Source organism: Pan troglodytes, chromosome 6, assembly GCF_028858775.2.
Source record: "Pan troglodytes isolate AG18354 chromosome 6, NHGRI_mPanTro3-v2.0_pri, whole genome shotgun sequence".
In the NCBI taxonomy this organism is placed as follows: Eukaryota; Metazoa; Chordata; class Mammalia; order Primates; family Hominidae; genus Pan; species Pan troglodytes.
The window spans coordinates 132982766-132997927 of record NC_072404.2 but is presented as its reverse complement, the minus strand read 5'-3'; the positions used below and the strand labels follow the sequence as shown (position 1 = coordinate 132997927).

Genomic DNA, 15162 nt, shown 5'->3' with positions numbered 1-15162 from the left:
AAGTCTTGCTTGATACACACTAGAATCACCTGGAGCACTTTTAAAATTACAAACATCATGCTCAGTCACCCTGCCCCCTACCAAGAGAAATGACTTCACTGGTCTTAGTGGACCCTGAGTAATCTGTGTTTTTGCTTTCTTTTGTTTTGTTTTGTTTGTGATGGAGTCTCACCCTGTCACCAGGCTGGAGTGCAGTGGAGCTATCTCAGCTCCCTGCAACCTCCATCTCCCCGGTTCAATCGATTCTCCTGCCTCAGCCTCCCCAGTAGCTGGGAGGCATGTGCCATCATGCCTGGCTAATTTTTGTATTTTTAGTAGATACAGGGTTTTGCCATGTTGACCAGCTTGGTCTTCAACTCCTATTCTCAAGTGATCCACCTGCCCCAGCCTCTCAAAGTGCTGGGATTACAGGCATGAGCCACCGCACCTGGCTACTCTGTGTTTTTATAAAGATTCTGCATGTGCTACTAGGATGAGAACTTGTGATCTAATCCATTCCTTCATTGCAAAAATGAGATTATCTAAACCCTGGAAGTAAAATGATGGGCACAAAGACCAGTGAATTTTCTAAACTTTTCAACCTTTTTTTTTGTTTGTTTGTTTTTAACATTCCAGTAATCCCTTAGGGTTCTTATTAAACCTCTTCTACTAATTCAAGACTCTAGAACATCATAATGGCATTTTCTTTGTTAGTTCTAGTAACACACTGGTTCAGAGTTCTTTGATCAGCTCTGACAATTGCAGCAGTGAATAACTTAATCAATGGACTCTAGCATTCAGGGACAGTAGCAGAAATGTGATTCCTATAAGGATGTGGAATAATCCCTGCCTACATGCTAATCAAGAGTTGAAAATTTTCATGGGAAAAAGATCCAGAAGAGAGAGATTGTCAAAGCTTGAAGGAACCTTAGAAAACTTCTCATCAAACTGTTTCATTTTACAAATGAGAAAAATAAGACCCTCAAGGAGGCTAGGACTTGCCCAAGGCCACACATGGCAAGGCCAGAGTAGAATGCAGGGCTCTTATCACAGACACTCTACAGGATGAAATGAGAAGAGATGGATGGAAAGAAGTCTTGAGACAGAGGTCATGAGAGGAAAATATACCAGAAAAATTTGTGAAAACAGAAAAATAAGGATAGACATGATCAAGAAACCATTAAAAGGAGACCAAAAAAAAATTGAAGAAATGACTCCTCCCCTCAGATTCTTACAGCAAAAACTACTTTCGGTACAAGAAAATTAGGCATTAGGAGTAATGCAGAAAAGCCAGGTTCCCCTTTTCTCCACACATCAGGCTTCTTGTTGGTCATGGTACAATCAGTCACTTGATCTTTACTGGAACCCAAAACAAACACAGGCAATAAAAGGACAAAGGAGAAACCGAGGGAGTTTGTATTGACAGAAAACTCTTCTCAGATTGCATCAATCTTGGAAGAACTTTCTAGAGCCTCACTAACAGAAATCTATCCACAAGCCTTGCAGATTCATTGCCTTCCCTGCTCACCCTGGTGGCTTTCTTATTCTTATGTTATTAGAAACACACAGTTGAACAGGGTAGACAGCTAATGGAAACAAGGATGGTTTATCTGCTGCTTCACTTGGACAATTAAAGAAACAGAATAATATTCACATGCTCAGAATTAGGCAGCAGGAGTAAGGCAGAAAAGCCAGGTTCCCCTTTTCTCTACACATCAGACTTCCTGTTGATCATTGTACAATCAGTCACTTGATCAACAAAACAAGCAGTAAAAGACAAAAAGTAGTCTTTTAGTTGTGCTATGTGATAGTTGTGAAACAAACTGAATTGTCAATGGCTTCTTTCCAACAATGTGATTATGAGTGTGAGTAATTTATCAATCGCTAGATGGCTTGGTATGGTTCATTTTGAAGCATCACCTTGTCACCCTTTCTAGATCCTATTTATTTAATCTTTATTTTTTCATACAGATAGGAATCTTTAGTGCTTATTTAAGCTACATAATGCTTAAGTAGCTAAGAATAGGAGAAAGACAAGACTTATGTTACTAAAAATGGAAGGCATCTTATGAGTACAAAGAAAATAAACCAGCACATAACTTTGTTTTGGAGGAAAAGATGTAAGATAATTGCTTTAGCAATAACAACTATAAATTCATATAGTATTTGAGGTATGGAGTTTTAAAAAATTAACACTTTTCTTTTCACCCCATCTATAGAATGGTATGAGAAATATAATTGAAATGAATAGAGATAGATAGCCACAATTTATGTTAAATAAAGAGTGAAATAGTAATAGAAATAAACAATTTTTAAAACATTGAGATATCTATTGAAATAACTGGAAATCCCCTAACATGGGGTGTTCCAATAGGAATTATTAAATTAGATTCTGATAATTTTACTATTTTTTAAATTGCAGGGGTGATTCACAAACTATTAAACTATATTATTCATAAAGTGACAATGTTCAGATGACTTTTTATCCAACCTGCCAAATAGGGCCAGACACATTAGTAAGTAGAATAGAAGCTTTGTCCTGTTTGAATAGTCTCCTGAGACCCTGGGTATATTTTAAGGAGATACTGAACGGAAACTCATGCCTTAAAATGTCAAGCCTACTGAAAGATATTCTATAATTGTGTTTTATGAACATATGATGGTGTCAAGATGATAGTTGGATACATCATTTAGAGAGCAGGATAGAGGTCTAAACTAGAGACACAAATTTATGATTCATCAAGAGATGGTTTATTTTCTTTGTGTGTGTGTGTGTGTGAGATGGAGTCTCCTCTATTGCTCAGGCTGGAGTGCAGTGGCAGGATCTCGGCTCACTGAAACCTCCACCTCCCAGGTTCAAGCGATTCTTGTGCCTCAGCCTCTCAAGTAGCTGGGTGCATGCCACCACGGCCAGGTAATTTTTGTATTTTTAGGAGAGACGGGGTTTCACCACGTTGGCCAGGCTGGTCTCAAACTCCCGACCTCAAGTAATTCGCCTGCCTCGGCCTTCCAAGATTCATCAAGATATGGTTTCTGAAACATGGGTTTAGAAAATAACAGCTAGAGAGTGTCAGTAGAACAGGGCTGAGATATAGCTGATGTTTAGAGATCTGAAAGAGAGAAGGGGCCAGGAAAAGGGACCAAGGAAGAGCCAGAGAGGTAGAAGGAAAATGAAGTGGGAGTAGTGTCATGGAAGCAAGAGAGAAAGTATCACAAGAAGAATAATTTGTCCATGGCATAAATACTGCTGGAGCTGTTAAGGGAGACAAGGAAATTGGCTCTGGCAAGATGTTGATCCTGAGTTATGGGGCTGATGGAAATAAAATGAAGTAGGTTGTGGAAAGAATGGGTTGAGGAGAACAATGAAATGAAAGTGGATTGAGAAAAAAATGGAAGTAGATTGAGGAAAAGATGGAAAGTGGTCCTTTCTCAAATATTTTGCTATATGTAGGTCAAAGAAATGGCGTAGTAGCTGGAGATCAAGGGAAAGTATTTTTATGCTAATGAGAAAGATCCCACAAAGAGGGAGGTATTGCATATTACTTGCTCCTGAATATAGGAGCAAGAACACAGGCAGAAGGTGGTGCATGAGGAGAGGTGCAGTAGGCTGGTACAACTGGTGGAGAGAAATGAGAAAATTCTTCCTGGTTGCATCAATTTTTTTTTTTTAGATTTTTAAAAAAAGATATAATAAAGTCACTGGCTGCAAGGGTTGGAATTATTGGAGCACCTGAGAAGGGAGAAGGAAGAAGAAGGTGGGAAAAAGCTATCTTAGGGAATATGATAAGGAATTTCGTAGGAAAATCTAATAAAAAAGGTTGTTGTACAGTTTCGTGTACCAATATTTCAGATATGTGATCATAAACACAATGCAACTTGAGGTTAAATGTTATCTAAACATTACCTTTATTAGTTGAGAGCTAAAGAAAGCTAGGCACTTGGGCATAAGCACCAGGTGGAAGGTTAAAAAAAAAAAAAGCCACACTGTCATTTTTATAACTTCAGAATTCTGTTGACATTTGACTCTGTGTTTTTGTCTAAACTAGGCCAGATGGGTAAATAAACTATTCTTTCCAAGTATAAACATTTTTTTCTGAAAGACTAAAAGCATACATCAAACTAAACACCTTGTTTACTCCATTGTAAACTCAACTGTAAATTCAGCTAACAATTCAGTAAGTAAAATGACAACACTGAGTTTTTACTTCAGAAGTCACAAGGACCTTTAGGATTAACATCATATAAACGTAAAATTTGAGGGCATAGTCCTATCTATTTCCTACTCTCAACATATGCTGAGGTGAAAACAAAAAAGTTACTGTATAAGTTTAGCAATGGCATGGGTAACAGCACTATGATGGGAATCATTAACCAGATAAATGCCCATAAACACCCAGGAAAGGCTACTTGTGCTGTTTGGCAGGGAAATCACTCACATATTAGCTTTGATATTCAAACAAAAGAATGTGATTTTTTAAATGTGATCAAATGCAAATATTGATATTTTTCATAGACTGTATTATAACACAATAGGTCCTTGCAAAGATCCTTCAATGCCACAAGATGAAAGGCACGATATCAAAGCACAGGTCACAAAGCCAGGATGCACATGTGAAAAACTAGAGGAATGAAAATACCTTACAGAAACTTTCATGGAGATTGAACATGCAGAATAGAAATGCACCAAACAGAGGTTTTGACATCAATGTGTAGAGGCTACTATGTAAACCAAGAAAATTAATACAGCAAAGAGAAAGGAATTGTACACACCCATGGTGAAAAGATATTTTTAGGTAAAGAAACATGTAAGTGCATGAGGAGCTTAAATGTAAAGTCAAAGTTGTAGAAAGTTGGGCAAAGAATTAAATAGATGTAAGCACAATATTTATTTAATATTCTCCTGCTGTTTTCCAACAGAAACATTTCTATACATTTATGAGACCCAACTCCAAAAGCATACTGGAATGGAATTAAAGACTGAACTACAGAAGCTAAAGAGAGCTGATCAAACTAAAAAAAAAAGTTAAAGGTAAAGAAACCAACTTTAGTATAAATCATGTTCCAATTAAATTACAGCTCATTGGGTTATGAAAATGCTTGAAGAAAATAAGAAGACACATGGACCAGAAGAGAGCATTAAAAGGGTTTTCTTTTTCCTGGAGATATTTTTTATAATGATGTTTGTTCTGACAGGAGTTGATCATACAAATTTTATAGCTGAATAAATGTGTGTGGTTTGGGAACATGAACACTGTCTCAGAGAACAAGGAAAGAAACTTAAGCAAAAAGTATAATTTTAAAAAGAGTATAATAATAGTGTTGCACAGTCATTCCTAACTTGGGTTTCTAAACCATCTACAAAAGCAGTGGGGAATGAATAATTTTAAATACAGTAGTACAAAAATACTTTAAAAATTCAATGATGAAGCTATCCAGACCAACCATATAGTCTGACTGAAAAATATGCATTTGATTTTTTAAACAAAAATGAGTAAATGTGCATCATTTCCTTTAATTTCTCAGTCCCGCTGCAATGGGATTTGTGCCCCTGATATGGTATTAGCACAAAGGCATTACTATAATATTAATGGCTCTGCATTCTAGAAAACCAAAACAAGAGAAATAACACAACTAAAATGTGGTCTTTGTACACACTAATAAAGTATACAAATGTGTGGCAATATTTATCAAGCAGAAAGACAGAAGGCAATGATAAACACTTTAGGAATAAGAAAGGTGCTATCACTAAATAATGTGAAAAAAATTTAAATAATAGTATGAAAATGTTATGCTGCTAAATTTGAGAACCCAAGATAAGGAAGGAGTTCTTAATCAAGATACCAAAAGCACAAAACATAAAGGAAAAGACAATAAATTGAACTTTATTAAACTTAAAAGCTTCTTTTCATCAAAAGACTCTATAAGCCAAGCCACTGACTGAGGGATTATGTTTGAAATGTATAGAGCTGATGATCAATCCATAATTCATAAACTCCTACAAATTAATTAAGGAAGAAAAAACTAGGTGACAAATGAGTAATCAACATGAATAAGAAATTAATGTAAGAGAACAGCAAAAGCCAATAATTATGTATGCAGCTTCCCTATATTTTTAGTAATCACTTCACATCTACCAGACACCAAGTGTTGTTGAAGATACATAGCTATGAGAACTCTTGTACTCTCTTGATGGGGATATATATCAGTACAACAGACTTGAGGACAATTTGGCACCACTCAGTTAAGCATGGGTGAATCCTATGACCCAGCAATACAACCCCTAGGTATTTCTCCTAGAAAATCCTGAATAAGGAAACGGGTGAAAGAATGCTCACTGCAGTATTAGATCTTCATAGTGGCTATCTATGAGAAGGAAAGAAGAGATAAGGATTTAATGACAGATACACAGTGACCCTCAATTTATCTGTAATGTTTTATTTCTTAAGCTCAATATACGGTATATAGTTCTTCCTCATGCTATTACTCATACTTTTTTACTTGTCTGAATTTTTTTCATAAAAGTTAAAAAGATGATAAGACTTACCAAGCTATCCACATCTATGCTGGAGTTTACAGCCCACTGCAATGTACTCATGATATTCATGGCTAAAGTCAGGATAATACCAACTCTTCCTTCTCCTTCTCCTATAGATGCACAAAAGACGTAAATGAACCTCATGTTATTTCTCTCTTCTGTGAACGACTTTATTCACACTTCTCCTAGGGCACATATCACATTAAATTTACATTTCAATTTTATGCTAATTTTAACAATTTTTAAATCTCAGTTCATCACAGCATCTACTAATAGAATAATGCTCTGCATATAGTAAGTATTCAACCAGGATTTTAAGTCAAAGAGCGATTGAATATTAGGAAAGTGTTGCCCTTTTTAAAAAATGTTACTGGTATTGGAGGTGTTGTTGGTAATGGGTAGGTACCATATTTGTCTCTTCTACTATTATTCTATAAGTAATAACGGTAACAAATATTAGAATGGGCAATGGGGAAAAGAGATCCTGTATCCAGATGAGCTGCTTTACAAAGAGACCAAAAGCAGGGGAAGAGTGTCCAAACAGCATCTGCAAGATGTTTAGGTGTGCTCTATGCCTTTGCAAGGAGGACCTTTGCTAATTGCATGCTATTGGGAAGTAAGTGGACTTAGAATTTCACCGGACAGTCAGAAAACTAACAGTTCTGCCATTTGGAAAGAGAAAAGATTACCCTCTATGCAAAAAAAAAAAAAAAAAAAAAAAAAAAAAGATTACTGTACCTGGGAAGAACAATACTTAAGTGTTTAATTACAATAAATTTTTTTTAGGGCTAAAAAGGACCGCTAATTAAAATTCATGTGTTCAGTATTATGGCCATAAAAATTCTCTAAGAGGAATGTTCTTAAATTATTATAAAGTTAGACTATCAAGTCCCAATCAAGAGTTCTTACATCTGTAATGCATGATAAAATTGTCAAAAGATTCTACAATTGGGAGAAATAATTCATCTTATTATTAATTGAAATTTTTGTTTCTGCAATTCCTCTAACAGAAGGCATAATATACACAGCATATATCTGCATGTAGTATTAAATTATTTTCATATAGGTAAGATTTATCTAGACCCCAATATATTACTGTTCTGAAGGTTAAGCTGAGAAGATAAAATTTTAATAATAAGTAAGATAACATTTATTTAGTATTTACCATGGACCAGGCACTATACTAAGTGTTTTGGACAAATTATTACATTTACTATTCACCCCACACCTATGGAATAGGTAATATTATTGTGTCTATTTACACTTGAGGAAAATGAGGGGCTTAGATAGTTAATTAATGTTTGCAAGTTAACACAGCTGAAGACCAATTGAGCCAGGGATAATAATAGCTGGGTGGACAACATCCACTCTGGCTGAGCATCTGATTTGATTGGTAAGTTCTGTACTATAATGATTGTTAAATGTTTTGATTATTGCCCCTAATAAATCAAGACTCAATCACACTCAACCATGTTATAGCATGTGTTATATTGGTTTGAATTAATTATTAACAAATCTTCATTTATGTAATTCAGCCTTATTTGATCTTATTTTCAAATAACTTAAAAGAATGTTTTAAAGTTGCTTAAAATTACAGTACTGATGAGGAGTAGTACATTTGCCTGCCCATGTATATTCCTTTCATAGAGTCATTCCCCCTGCCCTAGCTGAGAGAACAACAAAGGTGGTGAACCCACTATCCTCATAGCAGCAGAGTAGACTGCAGTTGGACCCCTGAGCCAAAAGGAAGCTGTTTTCTGTTCTCTCCAGGACTTTGAGTTTGTACAGAGGAACTCTCCTGTAAATTCAGGAGGCCAGAATGGAGACACTACATAAAGTCAATGTGGCATAGCCCTGGTAGACCAGAAAAACCAGTCTTCAGAGAGAGAAAGAAATGAAGCAACCACAAAAAGGAATGGACCCAGGACAGATATAGACTCAAGAAGAAGAGCTGCAGCTGACTCTCTTGTGCCTGTTGCAGCTTCTTTAAGAGTCGAATGGCACCACCTTCTCGGTGTTCCATGAGGCCTTTCTGTAACTCCAGCAAATGCCTGCTTTTGGTTTGAGTAGAATTCTGTTCCTACAATCAAATGATCCTACAGATTTGGCATTGATTTGGCATTTGCTCTGCCAGTATTCACTGTCACATATAAGAAGTTATTTCAACACTTATCATAAATACTCAGAAATTCAAATTCTTAAATTAGAGAAACAAATTTACCTACATAGATTTTTATTTTACTTATTATGAAATACTTTGTTTTTCACTAAAGATCCTAAAATCAATCCAGAACATTTGTATTTGAAAAACATGGCACTTTCTTTTCTTCTTTTTCTTTTGAAAAATGTGACACTGTCTTTCTTTTCTGTGACAGTTTTTCTTTGTGTAAAACTCACAATTAGATAACAAATTTTATCTAGTAGAGATTTAAAAAAAACAAAACTTACCGACAAGAGGAACTCTGTGTGTGTGTGTGTGTGTGTGTGTGTAAATGCGGATGTTTCATTTCCCCTCTTTAGGAATCTATTAATTTTGAAGCTAGGACCCTTCACCAATATGAGTATGAAGAGGTGACATATTTCCCCTTCAATCACAGAATTGCTATCTGACAATCTGTGTGCATCGGTTTTTAAAACTGTGAAAACAGGGATAATACTATCTATATATATCCAATTTCAAGGAAATTATTTGTTTAACAATAAAACAATGGAAATTCAAAGAAATCACTTGTTCAATAATAAACCAACAAATTTGTTAATTATTAAACTCTAAAGATATCAAAAATTGATAACCTATAAGAATGCAGCATTTTATTCATTGAAAATTTTTTACTTAAATGCTTAGCTAAAGTTAATGAGTTCATAGTACCTGTTGTTAAAATGGAAATGAAGGTAACAGCAATGAAGAAGATGACAAAAATCATTTCTATTCTCATTTGGAACCAGCGCAGTGTTGACAGGTACAAGAACCAGTTGGCAGTATGTAAATTCAGAGCTTTGTGGAACAGAGTTTCAAAGTAAGGCTGCCGTCCGAAGGCACGAAGTGTCCATAGTCCTTTTAAGCTTGTAACAAGATGAGTGAAAATTGGACTCCTGCCTGTGAAATATTTCCATAGAAAACATTGCAAATAACATAAACACAAAATGTAATTTCATAATATCTTGTACCTGAAAAAGACTAAATTAGAGTAATCATATCACAAATGTCATTGGTTAAAAAGCTTTTTTTCACACTGGTGCCATTCTTTGAATAGATATGATTTGTTATTTTATTAATGAGTTACCCTCCTTTTTTACTTGGCTACCAGAGATGGGAACTTAAAAAATTACCACCAATATTTATTCCTCTTTCTTGGCTACCACTGGGAGTTTTCTGGCTAATTCTAAATTAATTATTACTAAAAAAATTTTCTTTTAAGACAATTTTTTCAAGTATCTAAATTAAGGAAGTTTATGTGACTTGATTTAGCTAATAATCTACAAAGCAGAAATATACTGAAAAAGTATTGCCTGAAAATGCACCCACACTAAGGCTGTCACTGCAAAATGTGATTCCCTAACAGCTCAAGTAGAGTTTGGGGGCACACGAAATGGCAGCTCCAACACATGAAGAAAGGGTGTCTGAAGACAACAAGCCAAAGGGACAAATTTGGTCAAGTATCATTTGGGAACCCAGAGAAACCTTTAGTAATAGCAGCACTATCCTTGTTTAATTTGACTGATATAAGTTTATTATAAATGAATGTCCTGTACACCAACTGTGGTAAGATTCTATATACCTATTTTAAAACCAAAATGAAGTCACATGGTCATTAATTAAGAAAAAAAATCCATGTGTACTTTGTAATATAGTTTCCTTTTATATACACATGCATGTAGAAAAAAATTATTGTTATATGATGTAAAAGTTTAAAAGCAGAATTTTTAAAAGTAGATTAACAATAAAGAATCTCAAATAGCTCTTATAGCTTTTTTACAAGATGAGTATCGCACATTCACTGTCATACCTTCAGATTCCAGTTGTTTGAGTTGCTGTGAGGTTTGGAGGAAATATGCTCTCAACATAATAAAAGCCACTATCACTGGCACTGTTGCAACAAAGATGTAAGGTTGTAAAACTGCGACAACTGCTATAGCTCCAATCACAATTAATAACAACTGTAAGATCAAATAAAACATGTTGGTGAGTAAACGTTTTCACATTGCAAAGTGGACAAAGTGTGTCAGTGATTTATTTCTTTTTTTTTTTGCATACTTTAAACACCTCAAACTTTATTTATTTTTTTTTTTATTATACTTTAAGTTTTAGGGTACATGTGCACATTGTGCAGGTTAGTTACATATGTATACATGTGCCATGCTGGTGCACTGCACCCACTAACTCGTCATCTAGCATTAGGTATATCTCCCAATGCTATCCCTCCCCCCTCCCCCACCCCACAACAGTCCCCAGAGTGTGATATTCCCCTTCCTGTGTCCATGTGATCTCATTGTTCAATTCCCACCTACGAGTGAGAATATGCGGTGTTTGGTTTTTTGTTCTTGCGGTAGTTTACTGAGAATGATGTTTTCCAATTTCAACCATGTCCCTACAAAGGACATGAACTCATCATTTTTTATGGCTGCATAGTGTTCCATGGTGTATATGTGCCACATTTTCTTAATCCAGTCTATCAGTGTTGGACTTAGTACTCTCCCCATTCTATTCCTAGTCAGAAAGTAGCCATTTGCAAGTACATTTTTCATAGGCTCTATGAAAATTTTAAAAATTGTTTAGGTCGCTGATAACATTTTTGAAGTTTGAAAACATGGTGTTCTTTGATCTTTGGATATTTTCATTTCCCAGACACTTTAAAGTATTGCATGATAAATACATTTTAAGTGAATATTAATTTAAAATAAACTATTTTTAAATAATTTTAGTATGAAGGTGAATCTTAGGATTTATTTTGGTTAGACAATTTTTGAAAGCTGGGCATTCATCTTGGAGTCTTTTGATTCAGAAAGTTCTGCTTGAAATACAAGCTTGTCATTTAGGCAAGCTATCTAACCTTTCGCAGCATATTTTCTCATGCTTAACATTGAAATAAATCATACTTAATAAATTTCTATATTTCTACATTACACCAAATACATACATTTTTAAAAGGTACAAAGTCCACTAACACTTACTTCACAATAATCCATTTGAATAAAGTATAAATAAAGTAACTGTCAGCAGAAAGGATTAAAAAAAACCACTTTATAATATCCATATGCTATTCAGTGAGCCAGTTCTCTACCCGTTTCCATAAGTGACACATGTATTTTCAACTGATATAACTTTAGAACTGAAAGGGACCGTTATCAGGTTTATATTCCCCATTCTACAAGTGACAAATCTGAGACCCTTCAAGATAAGTGTCTGCTCAAGGTAAAATAGTGGGAATCTGTAGAAAATAACCAAGATTTTCAATTTTCACTATACAGTGCTCCAATCCGGAAAGCAAATTTGTCAGAACATTGTCAAAGTTAGAAAATAGAATGAAGATTACATGAGGTATCAAAATACTCAAACTCAAAGAAGCAAAGAACAGAACCATGGGTAACAGGACAGGGGAGAGAGGGAAATGGGGAGATACTAATCAACAGGTATAAAATTTCAGTAGTGCAAAATGAATAAGTTCCAGAGATCTGCTGTGCAACATTTACCCATGGTGAACAATATTGTATTTTACACATAAAAATCTGTTAAGAGGGTAAATCTCATGTTAAGTGGACTTGCCACAATAAAATTCAAATTTTAAAAAGAGAAAAATAATAGAAAATAGAGTGAACAGAGACTTTTTTAAAAAAAAAAGAAAATTTATAGGTATGCTTTATTTTGTGCAACAGATCTGCTTCTGAAATGTCATGAATAGAATGAAATTTCATTTGTTTGAAATTAAGTATAACCAGAGGTAAAACATAAGTATAACCAGAGGAGCTCACAATTTAAAGGACCCCTGTGATTAATTATTTAACAAAATCAAAATTAACCAAATTTGTACTGTATTTGGATTGTCATATATTATGCTTCCTTAATATGAGACTCTCTTACAAATAAAATGAGTAAATTAATATAAAAGACCTCTGCCTAATCACTTGTGAAACAACAACAAATGAATCTTAGCATTAAAAGTTGAACAGGGCCTGGTGCAGTGGCTTACACCTATAATTCCAGCTCTTTAAGAGGCTGAGGCAGGTGGATCACTTGAGGTCAGGAGTTCAGGAGTTCAAGACCAGCCTGGCCAACGTGGTGAAACCCCATCTCTAGTAATAATACAAAAATTATCCAGGCATGGTGGTGCGCGCCTGTAATCCCAGCTACTCTGGAGGCTGATGCGAGAGAATCGCTTGAACCCAGGAGGTGGAGGTTGCAGTCAGCCAAGATTGCATCACTGCACTCCAGCCTGGGCAACAGAGTGAGACTCCATCCCAATTAAAAAAAAAATTGAGCAGAAATGATTCAAACTGGCATAAAAGAAAAAATTTGAGAGCCATCACATATGTCAAAAATGTTAATTTATAAAATGACTATTTAAAAATTAACCCTTCCAGAGGAGTTCTGAAGTGAGCCTCAAATAATTATCAAGAGGCACCATTGGCAAATACTTTCACAATCAAGTTAAGAGGTTCACATTCCAGTTTTTATCTGATGTAATAATATTATATTTGGGACCAGTTATTACACTCTTAACATGAAAAACAAATGTCAGCATTTAGTGACTCAGGACATGTTTCTTTGAATGCATGAATTCAACGCATGGATTTAAATATTCCATCAGCTGCTTCTAAGTTATATCTTTAAACAAAACAACTGAAGGATATCCAAAATGCCAAAGTTCACTTGGGACAGTAAATATATTTGTTTGTGTCAATCATTTCAGATGAGGCAAACTGACAGTCTGGTTTTTCTGCACCTGCCAATGTTGGTTATATATACATACTTATGTGATAATCCTTCTTTTGTTTTATATGTTCAATCAAATACAGTATTATTATTTTGCAGGGGTAGGGAAAGAGCAAGAGCGGACAATGACTCATCCCAACATGGGCAACATCCTATTCCAACTGTTTCTCCAAGGAGATCACTGAGACTGTGGCATTTGCTCTCTGGAGCTTGACCTAAACCAGTCAGGAAGCTCAGGAAGCTGTGCTTAAACCTGGTCCAACAACCACAGCTTACAACACTCCTTAAATCCTGTCACTTATGGAGACCTAATGTTCCAAGGTCACTTTCACCTCCTCCACTCCCCTTTTCTTCTCCACTCTCACCACCAATCAGTCACCCCAACCCAAAGAGTCAGCCTCTGAGCCAGCCTGCCCTGGAGGCCTATTCACATCTATCACTCAGGGACAGCCCTCATAAAACCCTAGATTTTTCTTTCCCCTCTCTTTTGTTCTAAAACTTATCTTTGCTTCTGTCCCTTCCTTATGGTCCTTACTGTGGGGGAATGGGCTAGCTAATCTGTGCCAAAGTGTTCATGGGTGAGGCTAGTTTCAAGTGTAACCCACCCAGGGAATCCATCTTCATTCTAATAATACAGGCCTTTTGGGGGGAGGTTGGCTTCCATCAAATAGTGATGCCAATGCCAAAATGTCACACTTTGTGGCCAGTGATTTTGGGAATAAATTTTGTGCCTCTCAAATCACTCCCAAGTAGACAGCTATTACATCTAAATGTGGGATTGCCTCAGGTTTGGGCCAGGTAAGCAGTTCTGACTTATTATTGAATTTACTAAACTTATGTCTATTTTGAAGGCTTTGGATAATTACAAAATTAATGCAATAGACAGGACTTCAACCCTCAATCAAATAAAAAATTAAAACAAAATCACATTTGCTTTTGTTATTTTTTTTTAATAATACAGACATACTTAACGGTACTTATTTTTACATACCTGGATGAAGTCAAATATGGTAAGAGGCAGAAGGTCATCCAAAATTGCTATATCTTTGGAGAATCTATTAAGAATCCCACCTATAATATACAAGATGACAAATTCCTCAAAAAACACTAATTTTTTAAAGATATATCAATATATTCAATACTAAGTTTGGATCACAGTAGACGCATTCAGAACCCAAATAAGAATTAGCAAATAGAATCAGATAGACTTAGAAATTTTTGTTTCTTTCCAAACATTCTAAATAATTATGTGTTCAAGTTATTGTCTTTTACTTTTAAACCTTTTAAAAAGTTTCAGATTCTTGTAAGATTCAAGTAACGACCAATGTCTCTGAAATAGCTTTTACTATAAATTATGTCAGGAATAGGTGGGTACTCATCCTGCTTTACAATCTTACTTTTGCAACCTTGCATTTAATGACAACTTACTGTTGTCATCATTTCCCTTCCATTTGTATTCCATAACATAGGGGTCTCCTTCTCCTCTGACTTCCATACCTTTTTGACATACCTCTACCAAAACCCTGGCTGTTCTCTCTCCCTGCCTGCCCCACTGTCTTGCCTCCTTTGTCATACTCTCTTTCTGCCCTCTTCGCGGACAATCTACATTTAAACCTGTCATCTGAATCACGGATTCACATTTGTAAGGTTGACAACTTGTTGCTTCAATTAAAAAAGGTTATATACAAGTGTCCACTTTGTACCAGGCATAATGCTA

At 35.4% G+C, this 15162-nt stretch overlaps 1 protein-coding gene across 1 annotated transcript in view; it reads right to left on the bottom strand.

The window, feature by feature from the left end:
• The window catches only part of CFTR (CF transmembrane conductance regulator), a 183074-nt gene that overhangs the window by 46590 nt on the left and 121322 nt on the right, over window positions 1-15162 (bottom strand). Inside the window, 4 exon segments of the mRNA NM_001079917.1 lie at window positions 6524-6624; window positions 9384-9611; window positions 10522-10672; window positions 14437-14516. Coding sequence (NP_001073386.1) covers window positions 6524-6624; window positions 9384-9611; window positions 10522-10672; window positions 14437-14516 — 560 coding nt within the window.